We start from the raw sequence: 24,614 nt of genomic DNA, 5'->3' as shown, positions 1-24,614 counted from the left end.
ATCCCTTCAACACATATATCCTGATCGAATAAACAACCACTGGTATATCGAGAGTTGAATATGAATTCGATAACATGCAATTTATCTTTGAGTACTAATAATGGTATGATATGTGCAACTAGGAAAACATCTTTCCCTAAATCATATTTCTTACTTTGACCAGAGACTCATTGCACTATTAAATCATCAAATCACACAGGATATCTTCATCCGTAGGCAAACGATGAATCACCGACTACAATGCATTTGCTCCTACGTATTTCGAAAATACACCCTGTGAGAACCCGAATTTCCAGCATTTCAGCAGCAATGCAAAACTCCAGCAGAAGTTAATATTTCCAGCAGCTAGCAATATTCAGTAGCAAATGAAAATTCCAGCAGAAGCTAACAATTCCAGCATCAAGCTAATATTTCAGAAGTTGATATTTTCCAGCAGATAGAATTCCAGCAGATAGAATCCAGCAGCAGAAGATCGAGATTCTAGCAGACAGTTACTAATTCAACTCATGACTTGTAATTGAAGCATTCAAAATGGAATAAAGGCTGTTAAATGCAGATTATGGCCATTAATAGGGAGTCTAACAGTCAGATTTTGACCTATAAATAACACCCTCAAGTCTCTGAATTGATGTTACACAAATCTTGAGATTATTACTTAAATTTTCGAGCTAAGAGAGTGCCTTGTTCGAGCTGTAAAATCCAGTAGCGAGAGCAACCAGATTTCCAGTAGACTTCAATCGAAACTCTAGCAAATTACTGTAAGTGGGCTTATATATAAATATCTTGAAATCAGTTTGATAATTCTGTTTTAAAGCACAGTTTCTGTATGTTTAATTTCTGATATACGATTTTGAAGCACTGAAACTCCCTAGTGAACTAATGGTAGGAATATATATTCTGAACATTTCTGAATTCTGATTCTGATTCTGGCCTCACCCCTTAGAGGAGAGAACATATAGGGGACTGATATCAGTTTAGCCATGAAATTCAATAACGTGCTCAGTGCTTACTAATTCTGATTTCTGTTATGAAAATACGAGTTTTCTGTATATTATTGTATTACTGTTTCTGTTGAAAACGATTTCGAAAACTGAGAGTTATTCCCGCCCCTGCTTACTGAGTCACAACCATATCACTCACCCACCAAACCCATCTCAGATAAAAGCGAGGAAGAAAAGTTAGAAGAAGAAGAGCAGATTCAATTTTGGGGCTGGTGAAGAAGACCGTTGTTTATCAGTTCTAGTTTATGTTTATTCCGCTGCATCTGTTAAGATACTGTTATATTTGGTTTTACATTTTCGCTGTAAAACATTAGTGATTCGAGTTGTATCAGACAATGAATTAATTCGTATTATGAATAAAAGAATGGTTTCTGAATTTTGTACTTCTGAGGCTTGTTGTTTTCGAATGTAAATTTGAGAGCAACGCCGGTGTCAACCAACCCCCGTCCCGGGGCGTGACACACCTAACCTTGCCACCTAATGACCCTCAATGGAGTCGGTAAACGGATCAAAGTGCATGTAGTACGTATAGTGTAAGGCCCATTTACTCTAATGACAAATAATGATCAAACAATAATGGTTTGATTTAGATTTACAGCGGAAATGGTTTAAAATAATTTAAAACGGACCTCAGGGCCTAGAAAAATTTCGGCATGACCTCCCCATAAATACGACATCCTGAAAAACTCAAGCAACAGTTTTTCATTAATAGTTTTTTCAAATTAAGTTTATATTATAAAATATAAAATTTTGAATTAAAATATATAAATTTAAATTTTCTATTATTTTACACATAAATTGTATCGATATGCTAATATTATAATAAATAATTATTGACTCACTTATATAAAAAATAATTCCCAAAAAGTGTATACATAATGACAATATTATTGTAATCTTAAAGTATATATATTACATACATCTGGAGTAGAAAGTAAGTCAACCAACCAAAAAGCTGACGGCAAATATGTCAAATGACACAATTGTAAAGTAGTTGCAGTGCTATATAAATCACACAGCATCGCTGTCTATTTCCACACAAAGAAGAAAGAAACTAACCAACAGCTCCAGCCATGGCGTGCTTTTCCTGCGATGAATCGAAGATAAACCAGCTCTTTTTCCAGCTTCTTTCCGAGCTGTGTTGAGCGAGTTCTTGGTTCCTTAGAGTGTGTGGAGATCGTTTCTAGCTTCAATTCAGTTCATAGAAAGCTTTTGAAGGTAATCTCTAAGCCTAGGGTTTCAATTTTGTTCATGGAATTCTTATTGGGTTTCTGTTGGGAGTTTACAACTTTTGCGGCTGATTTTCGAGTTTATGTGTATTGTGCGCTAAGAATCTCGACTTGTGGTTTATATAGAACTTGTAGCTCTATTTGTTAGATTTCTATAGCCGCTGGAATCATCGAATTTGGATAAGAAACGGATTTGATATGATTTTTCTACCAAAACGTGTCAAAATGGAATTTTGTGTTGGAGCTGTGTACAACACCTACTGTAATTCGAGTTTATGGCATGTTTGCACTCGGATTCTGGGTTTTTGGTTAAAAAGAAAGTTGTAGAACCATGTGTTGTATTCGTAATGATATAAGATCCGTTAAATTCCATTAAGAATTGAGCAAGTTATGCTTGTTTTTCTGGAAATGCTTAGTGTGTGAGATTCTGTCCGCGAATTCATAAGTAGCAGTGTGTTCTTGGAAATTATGAGAATAATCTACTGAGATTCTGAAGATGGTTTCAACTGGAGAAACTTAGATAATTGAGTTATCTTTCATTTCCAATTGGCGGATATTAATTTGAGTTAATATTGAGCGAGATATGAATTTTATGCTATTTTGTGCCAAATCGGACATTGGTGTGGAATGTAGTTTTCATGATCGGCTTATTGTGGTTTTGTTTTAGGCCGAGAGTCTTGAAGAGAAGTTGATATTGGAGTTTCAAGTTGGTATAGGTATGTTACAGCTCGGTAACATACAACGGTAAAACATAAATTATGTTTAATTGCCATTCTATGTTACATTGATCGTGTTTATGAATTGTTGACTGTTATAAATTGTTAAATGCCTTCGTTATGATCTATGTTTATTATTACGACATATTATTGGCATTTAGCATCGGGCATACTGTTATGACATTCATGTTGAGCCATATCTTTCTTGTTAGCCCATTGTTGATATCCGTTGTTATCTGGCATTGTTGTTTATCTCGGGATCATTGTGTGGCTGATAGGCCTATACACATTGGACCGTAGATGTGATTGAACAATCCCGTGGTTAGTGTAGCCTTTTGAGGTGAGCGCTGGGATTGTGTCATCTAGTTCGTTCTGTTGTGCCATCATGTTATAGCGTATAAGCTGTATGGAGGCCGAGTCAGGGGTGTTTTTCAGCACAGCTTGGCATACCTCGCATACTTGGCAGGGCGGTTTAGCTGCATGACGATGTAGCTCCCCTATGTTGTTGCTCGAGCATTATTCCAGTTGTTATCGTACCGTTTGTTGGCTCCTGTTATCCTGATTATTCGTTGAGCCTTTCATGCATTGCATATCACATTTCATTATATGATTATGCATGATTTCTGTTATTGTTGTTATTGTTGGATTGTTTCATACCAGAATCCTAACCTCAGTTGTTTACTGGGGGGGCTGCTGTGGTTGCTTTTGGGCACCATGGTAGATCTCCCGAGTCGTTTTGTAGCATCAGGCCGAGGTTCCGCCAGTGGAGCTCGGGATTGAGGTTGGATTGCTTGGTTCTGTTCAGTGGAGTCTCCCAGTTAGTCTATATGTATGTCTTGGGTTTGTTTCAGTCTTGTATTGTAGTCTAATTGCCGGGGAGATGCCCCGTGTATCTGTATTGGTATTTGGTTGTTTTTTCAATGTTCTGAATCGACTCTGTGATATTTATGATCTGGTGAGTATTTGGTAAGTTCTAATTTCTGTTTAGTCCTGGCCAGTGCGGCTATAGGTTGTTTAACCTTGGTTTTGTTTTAATGACTCTAGTTGGAGTATATTTTGATATAAATTGCTGCTTGAGTTTTTCGGGATGTCCTATTTACGGGGAGGTTATGCCGAAATTTTTCTAGGCTCTGAGATCCGTTTTAAATTATTTTAAACCATTTCCGCTGTAAATCTAAATCAAACCATTATTGTTTGATCATTATTTGACATTAGAGTAAATGTGCCTAACATCTTGGTATCAGAGCGTAAACTGGGATACGCTCGAACTAGAGTCTAGGACACTCGAGTCTTGGCACTAAAATGGTTGTTGCGCCTGTGTATGCTACTTGACAGAATGTTTATGTGATTATATGATCTGTTTACTTCCATTCTAATTGTTTTGGTGTTTTATCATATAGAATGGAGGGAGGTGGAGAAATTCCTGTTGATGAGATTCCTCTAGCTCGAGGTCGAGGTCGTGGGCGTGGTAGACCTCGTGTCTGGGTTGTTGATGATACTTTTGTGGAGCAACCTGCTGATCAGTTAGAGCATCTTAGGATGGATGAGTTAGTTGCGCGTTTCCATTCTATGCATCCTCCTCGATTCAGTGGTTCGGAGGGAGCTGAGAAAGCTGAGTTATGGATTTCTGAGATTGAGGAATTATTCGATTTGATTGAGTATCCTCCAGAGTGTCGATTGAGATTAGCTGTGCATCAGTTGAAAGATCGTGCCAAAATGTGGTGGTCTACTACATTGATGACTTTAGATGCTCAGAGGATCATTCCATCATGGGATATATTCAAGCTGAAGTTTAAGGAGAGTTATTGTCCTCCATCATTCTACAGTCTAAGGCTTCTGAGTTTCATAACCTGAAACAAGGCGATATGTCAGTTGCGGATTATGCGGATACTTTTTATGCTATGCTGAGATATGCTCCTCATGTTGCTGCGAGTCAGGTTGCTGTCGTCGAAAGTTTCATTGAAGGATTGAACGATCATCTGCACCCTTTTGTTTCTACCGGTAAGCCACTGAATTATCTTGAAGTAGTGGAAATAGCAAAAAGGGCTGAAGCTAGTCTTAAGAGGAGTGGCAATCGAGTTCCTACCCAACATCATCAGTCGGGGAGACAACAATTCAGTTCATCTAGTTCTGCATCTCTTCGTCCACGTGGGAAACAATTTAAGAAGCCTGGTTCTAGTTCTTCGAGTTCAGGGAACCGTGGGGGATATCGCTATAGTGGACCTTACTGTGATCACTGTGGAGGCAAGCATTCCAGTAATCAGTGTGTTGGAGTTCAAGGGGTTTGTAATGTTTGTGGTCGGCCGGGCCATTTTGCTAGAGTTTGTCCTAGTAAGACGGGGAAATCAGCCCAGGCAGGTAGTGGAGCTCAAGGTAATAGAATTCCAGCTGCGTCCCAGTCTTCCCATCAGCCTAGTCGCCCTTCGCATCAGAGCAGATGGCAAGGTGGTCAACAGAATCAGTCATCTACTCATGTATTTGCCTTGACTGAGGATGAGGCTCAGGCAGCTCCAGGTACTGTAATTACTGGTAACTGTACTCTATGTGGTTATATAGCACGAGTGTTATTTGATACTGGAGCATCTCATTCCTTTGTTTCTCATGCATTCGTTGTTTCGCATGATCTTCGCACCACTAGTATGAATTCCAATATATCTGTTGTTACTCCGATGGGCAAAATGATTATCACTGATAATGTGGTGTTCAATGCGATTTTGTTTCACGATGAAAATGTTCTATATCTGAATCTCATAGTTCTACCTATGCATGACTTTGATTGCATCGTTGGTATGAATGTTTTGACTGCAAATCGTGCCACTGTTGACTGTTATCGAGGAATAATTCGTTTCAGACCTAACTTTGCTCCTAAATGGAATTTCTATGGTCGTGGTTCTCAAGCCAAGATTCCTCTAGTTTCTGCCATTGAAATGAATCGATTGTTAGATTCTGGTCATGAAGGTTTTCTGGTTTATGCTGTGGATCTATCGCAAGATGAGCGACGGATTTCTGATATTTCTGTAGTCCGTGAGTTTCCTGATGTGTTTCCAGAAGAGATTCCTGGTTTTCCACCAGAACGAGAAGTTGAGTTCAGTATCGAATTAATGGCAGGATCTGAACCCATATCTCGAGCACCATATCGTTTAGCCCCTGTTGAGCTGAAAAAACTGAAAGAACAATTGCAGGATTTGTTGAGTAAAGGTTATATTCGTCCGAGTTCTTCACCGTGGGGTGCACCGATTCTATTTGTCAAGAAGAAAGATGGTACGATGCGGATGTGTATTGATTATCGACAACTGAATAAGTCTACTGTCAAGAATAAATATCCACTCCCTAGGATTGATGACTTATTTGATCAGTTGCAAGGTACTTCGGTGTATTCTAAGATTGATCTTCGTTCAGGGTACCATCAAGTGAGAGTTAGACAAGAAGATGTGCCGAAAACAGCTTTTCGCACGAGATACGGACACTTTGAATTTTTGGTTATGCCTTTTGGTTTGACCAATGCTCCTGCTGTGTTTATGGACTTGATGAATCGAGTATTTCGTAAATATCTCGATCGTTTTGTGATTGTATTCATCGATGATATTCTTGTTTATTCCAAGTCCGAGGAAGAGCATGTTAAACACTAGAGGATAGTTTTTCGAATTCTTCAAAAGAAGCAGTTGTATGCCAAGCTATCCAAGTGTGAGTTTTGGTTAGATAAAGTGGTATTTCTGGGCCATGTCATATCTCAACATGGTATTTCTGTCGATCCAAGTAAAGTGGAAGTAGTTCTGAACTGGGCACGACCGACAATGTGCCAGAGATTCGTAGTTTCATGGGTCTGGCTGGTTATTACCGGAGATTTATCGAAAATTTCTCAAAGATTGCTAGACCTATCACTCAACTGACTCAGAAAAATCAGAGATTCATTTGGTCTGATGAATGTGAGTCAAGTTTTGTCGAGTTAAAGAAGAGATTAATTTCTGCACCAGTTCTTACCATTCCAAGTGGTTCTGGAGGATTTGTGGTTTGCACGGATGCATCTAATCGAGGTCTAGGTTGTGTTCTGATGCAGCATGGCAGAGTTGTGGCCTATGGTTCTCGTCAGTTGAAACCGCATGAGTCTAAGTATTCTGTTCATGACTTGGAATTGGCTGTTATCGTTTTTGCTCTCAAGATTTGGAGACATTATTTGTTTGGAGAGCAATTTGTAATCTATTCTGATCACAAAAGCTTGAAGTATCTGTTCTCTCAGTCAGATCTGAATATGAGACAGGGACGTTGGATGGATCTTTTGAAAGATTATGATTGTGAGATCCAGTATCATCCGGGAAAAGTGAATGTCATTGCCGATGCTTTGAGTAGTAAGGCTGTTGACGTTAATTTATCCTCGATTCATGTTTCTAAGTTACGAGAGGATATTTGTACTTCTGGGTTGGATTTTCAAATCCAAGGTAATGATGTTTGTGTATCTCAGATTTCTGTTGAGCCAGAGTTGATTCAGATTGTAAAGTCAGCTCAGAAAACTGATGATCAAGTTCTGAAATCTTATGAGTTAGTATCTCAAGGACACCAATCTGGTTTCTCAATTCACTCAGATGATTCTCTTCGATTGAATGGTAGATTGGTTGTCCCAGATATTCCAGAATTGCGTACAGCCATCCTTAAAGAAGCTCATTGTACTCGATATAGTATCCACCCAGGAGGAAGGAAAATGTATCATATTCTACGGCCTCAGTTTTGGTGGAAGAATATGAAAAAGGATGTAGCTGAGTTTGTGTCTCGTTGTATGATATGTCAGCAAGTTGTTGCGTGTTTTCACTACCGCAAGTGTACGGTGTCAAGTTTTAGTACTGGTTAGAGTACAGATATCGATCCCACGAGGAGTGTGTATAAAAATGTATATCGGTGATCGTAATTAAAATAGTCTCAACTTTATCTAGAAAATTCGAAAGAGAATTGGTTTGTTAAAAACAATTAAAAAGCGACTAAACAATAAATCGATTTACCGACCGGAGAAATATCAGTGATAGAAATTATCTAGAGGACTGACTTCACTAAGTTTCTACAATGATTCTCCTGGTTGCATTTAAATTCATGAATTCCTATTATTTAATGGCCAAGAACACTTAAGTATTTTATTCCCCCTTTCCCAAGTGACGAATAAATGTATCAATCAAACTTCGATTCAATTATTCCTAATACAAATCTAAGTTTAATTGATAAATGCAATCAATATTCTTACCTAAGCCTCGCAAAAGTTATACGCCTTCCGAACTGATATAAACATTCTACGATGTGCCTCTAGTGATCTATAATCCTAGTCCCTCTCCCGAGTTGTAGAATTAATCAAAACATACAATTTATGGCCAGTAAATTGCAATGAAATAAGAGTAGAGAACACAATTAAATAACACGGAATCCAATCATAAAAATATCCACGTCAAATCATTGTAAAGACAAAGCTACGTCAACCTCTAGAATGGAAATTTAGTTCATCACGAAATCCAAGAGAAAATAAGACATGTTTGTGATTCTAGACATTGCTACGCAATAAAATAAAGAAACAAAGGAAAAGATAAAAAATCCGAAGTGTCGTCTCTGTCCCCAGATCCGTCGTTCTTCGTATTTGTGACTGTTCTTCACACTCTGAATCTTCGTCTCGTGTATGCGCTCCGTTTCTCCCTTCTTTTCCGTCCCAAGATGGTGTATTTTTCGTGTGATTTCTCCCCACGGCGGCTCACTTCTCTCGTATCTTTCTTCCCCAAGACGACCTCTCCCATTTCTAACCTAGCGGCAGCACATTTTATAACTTTTCTAGACGCCGCGCGCGCGGTGGCGCTGCGGGCTTCTGCTTGTTGGCTCGTACTTGCGCGCGCGCGATTGCGCGTGAATTCGCGCTGACGCGCGCTGCTCTCGGGTCTTCCTGCTGCAACTGTTCGCGCGATAGCGCAAGAAGTGGCGCTGCAGCGCGCGAGCTTCTGTCGATCCTCTTGCTTTCATGTGCGCGCGGTAGCGCGAGATTCTGCGTGGTGGCGCGCGCCTCTCTGGTCATGGTAATGGCTGAACTCGCAGCTCGGTTCTGTTTTCTCGGTTCACTAGGTTGCGCATCCACTATTTTCTCCATTCCTGAAATGACAACAAAAACAACCAAAAACGCATAATTCTGTTCGAAACCAGCATAATTCAAAATGGATTCTAATATAAATTAAGTGCAAATCTTGCACTTATCAAACCCCCCAAACTTGAACTTTTGCTAGTCCCGAGCAAAATAGAATAAAAACAGGAAGTCAATTAACAAGTAATGAAACTCTTAACAGTCATGGATTCGCAAAAAGTGATATTGGCCTCAGACTTATCTATTTTAATGTAATTCATGATTTCCCAAGAGTCACGTGTGTGTGTGATATGTCAATGTTCATTTACCCCATCGAGTGCTCAAATAGAGTCATAATGCCCATTCGCCTTACAGAATCAAGAAATCCTCAGTTTAGTTCAACTCACACTTCATCAAAATACAAATTCACATTCATAGATCACATAGGACTTTATTGGTGATTAATTGGCTCAATGAATATTCAACGGAATTATACCAAAGATGAAATCACACAACGAGATGCTTGCAAGCAAGAGATTAAAGTTTATACTTGATGACTATGTTTTTCAGGTATCCATAGGCTTGACTTGAACAACTTTTCTCCACTAGTATATTGGATAAATGTGACAAGGTTAATAAGTCTTGTAGGCTTGTAACGTTAGGCCACGGCTCACGGCTACAATAAAGGTATGGAAATCAAAATTTGAGAGAAATATTTGAACTTCATCAACTTCCCTCATTTTCATTTTCTTTTCAACCACCACCCACTTTATTGTTTTCTTTTCATTCATATCCTCCATTTCCCGTATTTTCTTTCTTGTTCACCACTTTTGATTCATTCTTTTCATTGTTTTTCTTCTTCTTTTCTTTGCCAACTCCTTTTTGCACACTTAAAATTTTTTTTTTTCAAGGAGCATTTGAATCATTACAACACCAATGAATTTATTTCTCTCAAAAATCAGGTAGAAAATAAGTGTATAAGCTTCATTTGGTAGTTGCTGTGGGATATAGAATAGATACAAGTGGGGGCTAATTGTATGTCATTGACACACACCACTTGATTTTTCAGTAGGCTCAAAATGGGACACTAGGGATATTTCATGTTTATTTGGTAGGCTCGAAGGCTCAACGGTTTCAAAGATCGCCTAAATCATTCCTATGTCACATATTATCCGTATTTCGCCTCGAAAAGTGCTCAAACAAGTTCTAGATTACCGTCAATCCATTAATCATCTCATACCAACTAATCATATGCATTTGTTCAACAAAAATTGATATACAAGGCATGCACAAAAGAACTCTTAAGCATCTCAAAAACTTCGAGGCTCAAAGGGCTACAATTGACAGTAAACAAAGAACAAAGGCCCAAAGATATTGTGAAAAACTGCCTAGATCATTTCTATGTTTGTGAAAGTGTCAATCAATGTCATGCAAGAATTACCAAGAATCAGGTATCCGTCGTCCATTTAGCATCATAGGCATACCACTTGTCTCTGAGCAACAATAGTATCAATAAACACGACAGTGCAAAAAATTTGTGACTCCTAAGTTATCATGAACACATATAAACTTCAGGACCACAATTAAATTTTCATCATCGGCCACACATTTTTCTTATCCATGACTCTACCTAACAAATCTAGCATGCAATAAATAAAAAAATCAAACTAACTACTGAGCGATAAAACAAAAAAATTTGCAGAAAAATTCTAAAAATTCTAACAAGCAACGCAATTTTACCCTCCCCCAAACTTAAAGTATGCATTGTCCTCAATGTATAGAAATAAAGAACACGACAACACATACCTCGCGCACGAGTGTTAAAACTCGGGCGCTCGAGTTGTTGTCCGCAACATCTGTGTCATCCATGTCCATGGGCTGCGGCGGTGATAGATCTGGTGGTGGGTAAAATTAACAACTAAGGACGTAAAATAAAATAAAATAAAATAATAAAAACAAAATGAATGCTAAAGAAAATAAATTGTGGGTTGCCTCCCACACAGCGCTTGGTTTAACGTCATCAGCCCGACTACCAGTCCTGTTCAATTGGGTTTACCCAGACTAAGATTATCAATATTCCTCTCTTCAGTTCCATAGTATGTCTTAACCCGCTGTCCATTGACCTTGAAAGTTCGTCCATCACTGCACTTCAACTCGATAGCCCCATGAGGATATACTGTTTCCACTACAAATGGGCCTGACCAACGTGATTTCAGTTTACCAGGAAACAATTTCAGACGAGAGTTGAATAGTAGTACTTGTTGTCCTGGTTTGAGCTCCCTTCGGACAATGATTTTGTCATGCCACTTCTTAGTTTGCTCCTTGTAGATCTTTGCATTCTCATATGCGTCATTTCGGAATTCGTCCATCTCACTTAACTGCAGTTTTCTGACATAGCTAGAAGCTTTCAGGTCGAAGTTCAACTTTTTAACTGCCCAAAATGCTCGGTGCTCCAATTCTAGTGGCAAGTGGCATGCTTTCCCAAATACTAGCCTATAGGGAGACATCCCAATAGGCGTCTTGAATGCGGTCCGATAAGCCCATAACGCATCATCCAACTTCATAGCCCAATCCCTCCGGTTGGTGTTGACAGTCTTTTCCAGTATTTGCTTAATTTCCCGGTTGGATACTTCAGCTTGTCCATTCGATTGAGGATGATATGCTATTGCCACTTTGTGCTTCACATTGTATTTAGCCAAAAGTGAGTTAAAAATTCTATTGCAAAAATGCGTACCTTCGTCACTTATGATGGCTCGTGGCGTTCCAAACCTGGTGAAGATGTTTTTATGCACAAATTTCACTACAACATGAGAGTCATTAGTATTGGTGGCGATTGCTTCCACCCATTTCGACACATAATCAACAGCTAATAGAATGTAAGAATTACCAAAAGAAGGAGGAAAAGGTCTCATGAAATCTATACCCCAAACGTCAAAAAGTTCCACTTCCAAAACATTTGTCAGCGGTAATTCGTGACGCCTAGAGATGTTTCCTAACCTCTGGCATCTATCACATGATTTTACTAAGGTATAACTATCTTTAAACAAACTAGGCCAATAGAAACCAGATTGCAATACCTTTGCTGCTGTTCGTGATGCTCCAAAGTGTCCACCATATGGTGAAGAATGACACTTCTCCAAAATTTGTTGGGCTTCGAGACCCTCCACGCATCTCCTAATCACTTGGTCAGCACATCTCTTGTACACAAATGGGTCATCCCAATAATAAAACTTTATATCATGGACAAACTTCTTCTTCTGATGATAGCTCAAATCTGGAGGAAGGGTACCACAGGACAAAAAATTTGCAATATCAGCAAACCAAGGAATTACAGTGTTTACCTCAAAGAGTTGCTCATCCGGAAAAGTTTGCTGTATAGCTCCCTCTTCTTTCTTCTCCACCAACTCAAGCCTCGACAAATGATCAGCTACCTGATTCTCACTACCTTTTTTATCGTTGACCTCAAATTCAAATTCTTGTAATAGCAAAATCCACCTTATCAAGCGTGGTTTTGCATCTTTCTTGGAAAAAAGGTAGCGAATAGCTGCATGGTCAGTGAAAACGATTACCTTTGTGCCAATCAAATAAGGCCTGAATTTGTCGAAAGCAAATACTACTGCAAGCATCTCCTTCTCGGTCGTAGTGTAATTCTGCTGAGCAGCATCCATCGTACGGCTTGCGTAGTAAATCGCCCTAAACATCTTGTCCCTTCTTTGGCCTAAGACAGCGCCCACTGCATAATCACTTGCATCACACATTAGCTCAAAGGGTTCCTTCCAATCCGGCACTATCATGATCGGTGCGGTCACTAATGCCATTTTGATCTTCTCAAATGCCTGCAAACAATCATCATCAAATATAAAAGTCGATTCTTTTTCAAGTAAATTACATAGGGGTTTAGTGATCTTAGAAAAATCTTTAATAAATCTACGATAAAACCCCGCATGTCCGAGAAAGCTCCTTATTCCTTTGATGTTCTTTGGTGGGGGAAGTTTTTCGATTGCAACGACTTTAGCTCGGTCCACCTCTAATCCCTTGGACGACATTTTATGTCCAAGAACAATACCCTCTTGGACCATAAAGTGACACTTCTCCCAATTAAGAACTAAGTTCTTATCCTGGCATCTCTGTAAAACAAGGGATATGTTATGTAAACAATGATCAAACGATGAACCAAATACCGAAAAGTCGTCCATGAAGACTTCCATAATTTCCTCCACCATATCTGCGAAAATGGCCATCATGCATCTATGGAAAGTGGCAGGTGCGTTGCATAGCCCAAACGACATTCTCCGAAAAGCAAACGTGCCATAGGGACACGTGAAAGTAGTCTTTTCCTGATCTTCTGGCGCTATAGCAATTTGGTTATAACCTGAATAACCATCTAAAAAACAATAATGACAATAGCCAGCAAGTCTATCAAGCATTTGATCAATAAAAGGCAGTGAAAAATGATCTTTACGTGTGGCATTATTTAACTTTCTATAATCAATACATACCCGCCAGCCAGTTACAGTGCGAGTAGAAATCAGTTCATCATTTTCGTTTTTAACCACAGTTATTCCACCCTTTTTCGGTACAACTTGTACAGGAGACACCCAACTACTATCAGAAATGGCATAAATCACACCAGCATTTAGTAATTTCAGTACCTCATTTTTCACAACCTCTTTCATTGCTGGGTTCAACCTCCTCTGGTGGTCCACATAAGGAGTATACGACTCCTCCATCAAAATTTTATGCATGCATATAGTGGGGCTAATTCCCCTAATATCAGAAATCGACCATCCTAAAGCAGCTTTAAATTTCCTCAATACTCTCAATAATTTATCTTTTTCAGTACAAGTAAGGGAGGAAGAGATGATTACCGGATATGTCGACTTGTCACCTAAAAATGCATAACATAAGTGGCTTGGCAGTTCCTTCAAGTCAGGCGAAGGTGCTTTTACCTCGATTCTCTCATTTATATCCAACTCTTCAGGCGGTGCATCTTTCCTCCTGTCCTTCTGCAGTGCTTCAAGAGCCACTCGTTGCTCTTTCACTTCCCAAGTTTCTTCATCCGCAGTTCCAGCAGCCAAACAGCTCTCCAAAGGATCCCTAGTTTCTGCACAATCAAGAGACATACATGAGTCTAAAATATCAATGCTTTTACAGGTGCTTACCTCATTTGACTCCTTCATGGCGTGGTAGATATTGAAGATGACAGCTTCTCCGCCAACTCTCAGGGTGAGTTCACCCTTGTGCACATCTATCAAAGCCCTTCCAGTTGCCAGAAACGGTCCCAAAGATTAGTGGAGCATCATGATCCTCTTCCATATCTAAAATCACAAATAAATTTATCCACTTTTACCAATACATCTTCGACGATCCCACGTGGATATGTGAGACTTCTGTCCGCAAGCCTCAACGTGATTGTGGTTGGTTTTACCTCTCCAAGCTCCAATTCCCTGTAAATAGAAAATGGCATTAAGTTAATACTTGCTCCTAAATCACATAAGGCTTTACTACATTTAGAACCACCAATAAAGCAAGGAATAGTGAAACTCCCTGGATCTTTTAATTTTTGTGGTAACTTCTTCTGCAGTATGGCGCTACACTCTTCAGTAAGGTTCACAGTCTCAAACTCCTACAGCTTCCTCTTCTTAGACATCACATCTTTGATAAACTTTGCATAATTTGGTATTTGCTCCAAAGCATCAGCAAATGATATGTTGATGTGTATCTTCTTAAAAATCTCCAAAAATTTTGCAAACTGATCATCCAATTTCTTCTTTTTGAATCTCTGAGGATATGGAAGGGTCGGTTTATATACTGGAGGTCGTTCAACTTCCACTTCTGTCTTGGATTCCTCATTTTTGCTTTCTTCAATTGTCTTCTCACTTTCCACTCTATCTTTAGGAATTTGTACCTCCAATTCCTTTCCACTTCTCAAGGTGACTGCCTTGCACTGCTCTTTCGGGTTAACTTCGGTGTTACTAGGAAATTGACCCCTATTCTGATCTCTCAATGCGGTAGCCAACTGTCCAATTTGAGTTTCCAAAGATTTCATTGTGGCACCCATATTTCCCATGTGAGTTTCCATATTGTCAAGGCGAGATTCAGTCTGTGCCATCCTCTTGCCGGACTCAGCAACAAATGTTCCTACTAAATCCTCAAACGAAGGTTTTCCTTCCCCCTTTGATGTATTGAACCCCGGTGGAGGATTCAACACATTCTTATTATTTGCATAAGAAAAATTTTCATGATTTCTTAATTCTGGATGATAAGTATTAGGGGGAGGGTTACCTCGATATCCTCCAAATCCTCCAAAATTTCTGTTGTTGACGTACTGAGCTTCTTCAGGAATAGATTGTTCTTCAGCAACAGTTGATGGACTCTCAGTTTCTGATATGTTCACTTTGTTCATAGCTGCAAGTTGTGTGGTCAGTGCTGATACCTGTGCAGTGAGTGACGTAATGGGATCCACAGCATAAACTCCAGCTGTCCTTTTTACTCCTGCCCTTTCAGACGGCCACTGGTAGCTATTTATTGTCATCTGTTCAAGCAAGTCATAAGCTTGCTCGGGAGATTTAGCAAATATCGTGCCACCAGCTGCAGCATCTACTGTTCCTCTTGTTTGCCCATTTAGACCGTTGTAGAATAATTCTCTGCACCCAGTCTTCGAAGCCATGGTTTGGGCACTTTCTCAACAGCTCCTTGTATCTTTCCCATGCCTCATACAATTGTTCAAAATCAGTCTGCCTGAACGTGCTAATCTCAATCTTCAACTGTGCAGACTTTGCAGGGGGAAAGTATTTTGCTAGAAATTTTGTCGCCAGCTCCTACCAAGTAGTGATACTTCCTAAGGGAAGCGATTGAAGCCATCCTCGTGCTTGATCCCTGAGAGAAAACGGAAACAAACGCAGTCTAATAATATCATCAGGCACATTATTAATCTTTACCGTATCCGTTATCTCCAAAAAGGTTCTCAGGTGAACGTGAGGATCAGAGGTGGCTGTTCCAGCGAACTGGTTTTTCTGACCCATACTGATTAGAGCAGGCTTCAATTCAAAATTATTGGCGTTGATTGTCCCTCTTGCAATACCAGAGTAATGATTGTTGATCACTGGTCGGAAGTGATATCTTATAGGAATCGCCTCTGGCTGGGCGTGTCTGTCATTCTCTCTGTTCTCAGCCATTGCTTGGATCTTTTCTTTTCTTGCTTTTCTTAATCTTCTAGCAGTTCTTTCGATCTCCGGATCAAAAATAAGCAAGTCAGGGCTTTGCGATCTTAGCATACACTGTCAAGCAGAAAAAATGAAAAACTCAATCAATATAAAATAAAATAAAAATAAAGGCTCTAAATTAAAATCTAGACTAATTGGTAACAATACTGATATAAATTTAAATTTGACACTCCCCTGCAACGGCGCCAAAAACTTGTTGCGTGTTTTCACTACCGCAAGTGTACGGTGTCAAGTTTTAATACTGGTTAGAGTACAGATATCGATCCCACGAGGAGTGTGTATAAAAATGTATATCAGTGCTCGTAATTAAAATAGTCTCAACTTTATCTAGAAAATTCGAAAGAGAATTGGTTTGTTAAAAACAATTAAAAAGCGACTAAACAATAAATCGATTTACCGACCGGAGAAATATTAGTGATAGAAATTATCTAGAGGACTGACTTCACTAAGTTTCTACAATGATTCTCCTGGTTGCATTTAAATTCCTGAATTCCTATTATTTAATGGCCAAGAACACTTAAGTATTTTATTCCCCCTTTCCCAAGTGACGAATAAATGTATCAATCAAACTTCGATTCAATTATTCCTAATACAAATCTATGTTTAATTGATAAATGCAATCAATGTTCTTACCTAAGCCTCGCAAAAGTTATACGCCTTCCGAACGATATAAACATTCTACGATGTGCCTCTAGTGATCTATAATCCTAGTCCCTCTCCCGAGTTGTAGAATTAATCAAAACATACAATTTATGGCCAGTAAATTGCAATGAAATAAGAGTAGAGAACACAATTAAATAACACGGAATCCAATCATAAAAATATCCACGTCAAATCATTGTAAAGACAAAGCTACGTCAACCTCTAGAATGGAAATTTAGTTCATCACGAAATCCAAGAGAAAACAAGACATGTTTGTGATTCTAGACATTGCTACGGAATAAAATAAAGAAACAAAGGAAAAGATAAAAAATCCGAAGTGTCGTCTCTGTCCCCAGATCCATCGTTCTTCGTATTTGTGACTGTTCTTCACACTCTGAATCTTCGTCTCGTGTATGCGCTCCGTTTCTCCCTTCTTTTCCGTCCCAAGATGGTGTATCTTTCGTGTGATTTCTCCCCACGGCGGCTCACTTCTCTCGTATCTTTCTTCCCCAAGACGACCTCTCCCATTTCTGACCTAGCGACGCACATTTTATAACTTTTCTGGACGCCGCGCGCGCGGTGGCGCGCGGGCTTCTGCTTGTTGGCTCGTACTTGCGCGCGCGATTGCGCGTGAATTCGCGCTGACGCGCGCTGCTCTCGGGTCTTCCTGCTGCAACTGTTCGCGCGGTAGCGCAAGAAGTGGCGCTGCAGCACGCTAGCTTCTGTCGATCCTCTTGCTTTTCATGTGCGCGCGGTAGCGCGAGATTCTGCGCGGTGGCGCGCGCCTCTCTGGTCATGGTAATGGCTGAACTCGCGGCTCGGTTCTGTTTTCTCGGTTCACTAGGTTGCGCATCCACTATTTTCTCCATTCCTGAAATGACAACAAAAACAACCAAAAACGCATAATTCTGTTCGAAACCAGCATAATTCAAAATGGATTCTAATATAAATTAAGTGCAAATCTTGCACTTATCACAAGTCAAAGCGGAACGAATGAGACCGGGAGGATTATTGTATAGCCTGGAGGTTCCTCAGTGGAACTGGGAGCACGTGGCTATGGATTTTGTCACGCATTTGCCACGTACTTCTCGTCATTTCGATGCCATTTGGGTGATTGTCGACAGATTATCTAAATCGGACACACTTTATTCCGTATGAGAGGACGTATTCGTACAAGAAAATGGCTCGTCTGTATATTGAAAATGTTGTGAGACTTCATGGAGTTCCAATTGCAATAGTATCAGATCGTGACCCTAGATTCACATCAAAGTTTTGGACTAGTTTTCAAAAAGAAATGGGTACACGACTTGCGATGAGTACTGCATACCATCCTCAGATAGATGGTCAGACAGAGCGTACGATTCAGAGTTGGCAGGAAGCTTTACCACTGGTAGAATTTTCATATAACAACAGTTTCCAGGTGACTATTGGTATGGCTCCTTTTGAAGCTTTGTACGGCAGACGATGTCGATCACCTCTTTGTTGGGATGAATTTGGTGAGAAGCAGTTGACTGGACCTGACATTGTTCAGGAAATGCATGATAAAGTCCATTTGATTCGTCAGAGAATGAAAGCTGCCCAAGATCGGCAAGCTAGTTATGCTAACAGACGTCGTCGACCTCTAGAATTTCAAGTTGGAGATTTTGTATTTATGAGGATCTCTCCGTTTAGAGGTGTTGTTCGTTTTGGTATGAGAGGTAAGTTGTCACCTCGTTTTGTTGGCCCCTACGAGATTGTTGAGCGTATTGGGACTTGCGCTTATCGTTTGGATTTGCCCCAGTCTTTATCTGGCATCCATGATGTTTTCCATGTTTCTGTGTTGCGTAAGTATGAGCCCGATCCGTCTCATGTGATTCAGCCTAATGAGGTTGAACTTGATCCGTCTCTATCGTATACTAAGTATCCTGTTTGTATCTTGGATCGTAAAGATAAAGTTTTACGCAATAAAGTTATACCACTTGTACGTGTTCAGTGGTCGAGGCATGGCGTAGAAGAATCAACGTGGGAAACAGAAGAGAAGATGAGAGCATCTTATCCATTTCTGTTTGATTCTTAGTAATGCTTTGTTGGTTTTGTATCGTGTGTAAGATGTATGTGTATAAACAGAAATTTCGAGGACGAAATTTGTTTTAAAGGGTGGAGAAGTGTAAGGCCCTGTAATTAATTATCCGGTAATTTTGGCATAATTAGAATAATTATTGAGTTGTAAATTAAAATAATTTATTATGCCAAATAAATTCAAAAAGTGTGTTAAAAATATGTATTTTAGAATATCGGAGAATCTAACGATATAAAATATATATAGAGTTTAAATAACACACGAGAGCAAAATAATTACAGACCCGAAATAAATGGGCATGAGTTATTATTTTAGTAACCAAATACAATATATATATATATACTCAAACTTACCAAAAAGAGGAAAAGATATAGCAAGCCATTCCCGTAACTCACACCCCAACCCAACCCATCTCCTTTCCTTGCAACCCATCGGCTTCTTTGCTCCAGCTAGCTGCAGCTGCGCCGCCCGAAATTCCGAAGCCAAGCACCGTGAGATGCAGCTAAAGACGTAGCAGCCAGCATCCAACAGCTCCAGCCATGGCGTGCTTTTCCTGCGATGAATCGAAGATAAACCAGCTCTTTTTCCAGCTTCTTTCCGAGCTGTGTTGAGCAAGTTCTTGGTTCCTTAGAGTGTGTGGAGATCGTTTCTAGCTTCAATTCAGTTCATAGAAAGCTTTTGAAGGTAATCTCTAAGCCTAGGGTTTCAATTTTGTTCATGGAATTCTTATTGGGTTTCTGTTGGGAGTTTACAACTTTTGCGGCTGATTTTCGAGTTTATGTGTATTGTGTGCTAGGAATCTCGACTTGTGGTTTATATAGAACTTGTATCTCTATTTGTTAGCTTTCTATAGCCGCTGGAATCATCAAATTTGGATAAGAAACGGATTTGATATGATTTTTCTACCAAAATGTGTCAAAATGGAATTTTGTGTTGGAGCTGTGTACAACACCTACTGTAATTCGGGTTTATTGCATGTTTGCACTCGGATTCTGGGTTTTTGGTTAAAAAGAAAGTTGTAGAACCATGTGTTGTATTCGTAATGATATAAGATCCGTTAAATTCCATTAAGAATTGAGCAAGTTATGCTTGTTTTTTTGGAAATGCTTAGTGTGTGAGATTCTGTCCGCGAATTCATAAGTAGCAATGTGTTCTTGGAAATTATGAGAATAATCTACTGAGATTCTGAAGATGGTTTCAACTGGAGAAACTTAGATAATTGAGTTATCTTTCATTTTTAATTGGCGGATATTGATTTCAGTTAATATTGAGCGAGATATGAATTTTATGCTATTTTGTGCCAAATCGGACATTGGTGTGGAATGTAGTTTTCATGATCAGCTTATTGTGGTTTTGTTTTAGGCCGAGAGTCTTGAAGAGAAGTTGATATTGGAGTTTCAAGTTGGTATATGTATGTTACAGCTCGGTAACATACAACGGTAAAACATAAATTATGTTTAATTGCCATTCTGTGTCACATTGATCGTGTTTATGAATTGTTGACTGTTATAAATTGTTAAATGCCTTCGTTATGATCTATGTTTATTATTACGACATATTATTGGCAATTAGCATCGGGCATACTGTTATGACATTCATGTTGAGCCCTATCGTTCTTGTTAGCCCATTGTTGATATCCGTTGTTATCTGGCACTGTTGTTTATCTCGGGATCGTTGTGTGACCAATAAGCCTATACACATGAGACCGTAGATGTGATTGAACAATCCCGTGGTTAGTGCAGCCTTTTGAGGTGAGCGCTGGGGTTGTGTCATCTAGTTCGTTCTGTTGTGGCATCCTGTTATAGCGTATCAGCTGTATGGAGGCCGAGTCAGGGGTGTTTTTCAGCACAGCTTGGCATACCTCGCATACTTGGCAGGGCGGTTTAGCTGCATGACGATGTAGCTCCCCTGTGTTGTTGCTCGAGCATTATTCCAGTTGTTATCGTACCGTTTGTTGGCTCCTGTTATCCTGATTATTCGTTGAGCCTTTCATGCATTGCATATCACATTTCATTATATGATTATGCATGATTTCTGTTATTGTTGTTATTGTTGGACTGTTTCATACCAGAATCCTAACCTCAGTTGTTTACTGGGGGGGCTGCTGTGGTTGCTTTTGGGCACCATGGTAGATCTCCCGAGTCATTTTGCAGCATCAGGCCGAGGTTCCGCCAGTGGAGCTCGGGATTGAGGTTGGGTTGCTTGGTTCTGTTCAGTGGAGTCTCCCAGTTAGTCTATATGTATGTCTTGGGTTTGTTTCAGTCTTGTATTGTAGTCTAATTGCTGGGGAGATGCCCCGTGTATCTGTATTGGTATTTGGTTGTTTTTGCAATGTTCTGAATCGACTCTGTGATATTATGATCTGGTGAGTATTTGGTAAGTTCTAATTTCTGTTTAGTCCTGGCCAGTGCGGCTATAGGTTGTTTAACCTTGGTTTTGTTTTAATGACTCTAGTTGGAGTATATTTTGATATAAATTGCTGCTTGAGTTTTTCGGGATATCCTATTTATGGGGAGGTCATGCCGAAATTTTTCTAGGCCCTGAGATCCGTTTTAAATTATTTTAAACCATTTCCGCTGTAAATCTAAATCAAACCATTATTGTTTGATCATTATTTGACATTAGAGTAAATGGGTCTCACACTATCCTATTTAAAGGAATAAAACATTAGCAAACAACATCAAGTTGTTTATAGTTCCAACTGCTATTTATTTGTATTTACAAGATTCTAGTTGTGTTGGGTTGCAGAAATGCTAAAATATTGATTATAATGATAACAAAACTTGTTATTATGTTGCTAATATAATTCATTAAATGTGTAGTTGGTAGATGTCAAGTTGGAAGTAATAAGTTGCTGAAATATAATTTATCACGACTTAGTTTATGGCAAGCTAAAATTTTTCGATGATATCTCATTGCTCGATGTTTTAAATGACAAGAAACGAGCACGGTTGAACAAAAAACTCAAATTGCTACAAGTAAAATTTCTGATTAGCTCAACCGATTCGGATGTTATATATGTGAAATAGTGGTTGCAAGATCGAGCTGGACGAATCAAAAACAAAAACCAGCGACTACCTTGTTCATCTAAATGGAACGATTCAACATGCGTTACAATGCTAAGACCGTGATTTACAAATCATCTTCACAAGTTGAAATCTGAATCGGTTCTTAAGATGGTGAAAAATGACGATGAAATTGTTGATTTTGCATTGAATAAGAAAGAGTTCCAGGTTGTATATATAGTATTTCGAGCATCTATATCTCATAAGAACTCTAAATTGAGTAATTTTTTATTGTATGGAAAGCTAAGATAAAACTATACAATATTCATGTTCATCACTTTCTTCGAAAATCAATGAATCAAGACAAACTAAGTTGATCGAACCAACGAAACAAGTTGATCAACCAACTCGATGTGGAACATCCAGCAGACCAAACTGATCAACCTGCTCGATCCGGAACAACCTGGTCAACAATATAATTAGCTCGATCTCAAAATATGTCCAGTAACGTGAATATGATTGTTTCAATATCAGAAATCATATAAAACCTTTATAAACGATCATATTACTATTTCAAAGGTTCATATCATTCTTGGGGGCCATAAATACAAATATTTGAATATCATATCACAAGTAAATGAAGGGAGAGAATGAGGAAGAACAACTCAACCCAAAAAGAAATACCTCGAAGCATTTATTGAAGGGCTGGAGTATGTAAGGGAGTCTAAATAGAGTTATCACCATAGTGAGAAATTTTTCCTTATGTTCGATGATACATTTGAGAAAAATACATTGTAATGATATGTATTGCTGAAGCATTTTATGTGTTCTTTGAAATACCATAATGTTTCATACTAAGTATTTGATTCAATCAAACTGTTTTCATACATTCAAATTGTATTTTCAAATCATTTGCAAAATGTTTAATTGGTTTTTCAGAGGGTTATGTTGAGTTTATTCCATTCAATTTAGAACTGTAATTTTTCGATACTCAGTTCATTTTGAACATTTCAAGAACGAGCTATTGTAGCTCAACTAAAAGCAAACTATTTTTAAAAGTTTTTATTCACCCCATCTAAACAAATTTTTATTTTAACAACTGGGATGCTAAGACAATCCAGATAGCCAAATCTTCAATATCATGCTGGGGTGAATAAACAGTTAGTCATATTAAAGTCAGTTCCCAACTATCTATCAAGATCAAGCTGCTTCCAACACTTAAACCAGATTTCATAATTTAATTCAAGTTGTAGCTGGTACGCCTACAAAACAAGTCAATATGTACACATACCATGGCGACATTTTAGAAGATCAGTTGATCAATCAATGTACATTATCCGACCTCTTTAGTTGTCCAAGAATATCTCCTAATAAGACAAAGCTAAGCAGAGACATTTCTCTCTCATATATCGACTTTCAGAAGCTGATTATTGCTATATTTGGATACATTCAAGATGCATTAACTGACCTGCACTATGAAAGGGGAAAAAGACAAGACAATTTGTTTTGTGTCGGAAATCAGTACAAGTATTCATTTATTGAAGATTGACCGTTGAAGGAGTTCATCTTTATACGCATGATTAAAGATTAAAGAACACTATTGAAGCTCTCACAATCCGCCTTATCAAAGATCTCGAACACTCTTTAGTGATCTATCTTTAAACTGCTCTATAGCACACACGTATGGTTCATATTGATAATATGGGATCAACTTGTGCTACCCAATCAATTTTAGCTGCTCAAGCTACTTAATTGAAGAATTGTACTTCTATCTGTCTGTACCTAGGGTTCAATAAGCATTTTGAGTTTGTGTTGTATATAAGATACTAAGAGTTTCAGTTTAGGCATTGGAAAAGTTCTAACTGAAGTGGGTTTGTACAAATAGTTTATAAATCAAAGCCTTTTAGTGGATTCATTCCTTGAATGGAAGAAAGGAGAGACATAGAAGAATATTGTCTTCCAACTTCCATATACTTTGTGTTATTTATTTTCAGTCATTTAGCTTCCATTTGTTTCCATATATTTGTTTGGTATCTGTGTTAAAAGTCTGTTTAAATGAATATATGTCATATCACTAGTCCAGCCGGATTTTTTCGCACTTGAAAAACCATTTTCAGTGTCTAGTTTCATCTAGCCGGTCTAGAAACAAGCATTAACAATTAACAATTATTAAAATAAACTCAAGTTTCAAAGAAAATTTTAAAGAGTTTATGTATTCCCTCTAAACTTTATATTCAATACTAACAAATAATGTAAGACCCTATAGTATATTATCTTGTAATTTTGAATAATTAGAATAATTTATTGAGTTTTAAATTAAAATAATTATCTATGCCAATTTTTTTTTGAAAGGTGTGTTAAAAAATATGTATTTTAGAATATTAGAGAATTATAGACGATATTCAAATACATATAGAGTTTAAATAACACACGAGAGCAAAAAAAATTCAAAACCGGGATAAATGGGCTTGAGTTACTATTTTTAGTAACCATTTAATATTATAATACATATATATACATACACTACACACACCCATCAAAAGAGAAGTAAGAAGCAAGAAGACCCAAGCCCTTCTCTGTTTTCCCGTCACCCTTGTAGCGGCTGCGATAGACTTGTTGTATCTCTTCCGTCCGAACTCAAAACCCAAAAATTCTTG

The 24,614-nt window shown here is 38.6% G+C and overlaps 2 protein-coding genes across 6 annotated transcripts in view; one reads left to right on the top strand and one right to left on the bottom strand.

Annotated features, from left to right (window-relative positions):
* Positions 1-2,963: 2,963 nt before the first annotated feature.
* LOC142554148 (uncharacterized) overlaps positions 2,964-24,614 on the top strand; it is a 139,496-nt gene continuing 117,845 nt past the window's right edge. For 2 of the 5 annotated variants that reach the window (XM_075664810.1, XM_075664811.1), the window contains exon 1: positions 4,455-5,460. In XM_075664810.1, coding sequence (XP_075520925.1) covers positions 4,812-5,460 — 649 coding nt within the window. In that variant the 5' untranslated portion in view covers positions 4,455-4,811. Of the gene's footprint in view, positions 3,776-4,454; positions 5,461-20,314; positions 20,364-21,084; positions 21,193-24,614 lie in introns of those variants that run through there. The other 3 variants (XR_012822124.1, XM_075664809.1, XM_075664812.1) reach the window with 3 other exon arrangements.
* LOC142554248 (uncharacterized) lies at positions 11,068-14,205 on the bottom strand. The gene is made up of 3 exons (XM_075664943.1): positions 12,643-14,205; positions 12,103-12,486; positions 11,068-11,619 (listed from the first exon to the last, which is right to left on the bottom strand). Exons 1-3 carry the CDS (start codon positions 14,203-14,205, stop codon positions 11,068-11,070), a joined length of 2,499 nt encoding a protein of 832 aa, XP_075521058.1.

The sequence above is a fragment of the Primulina tabacum genome, chromosome 8 (genome assembly GCF_025594145.1).
Source record: "Primulina tabacum isolate GXHZ01 chromosome 8, ASM2559414v2, whole genome shotgun sequence".
In the NCBI taxonomy this organism is placed as follows: domain Eukaryota; kingdom Viridiplantae; phylum Streptophyta; class Magnoliopsida; order Lamiales; family Gesneriaceae; genus Primulina; species Primulina tabacum.
Note: the sequence above shows the minus strand (reverse complement) of the source record. Positions and strands in the feature narration are given on the sequence as shown.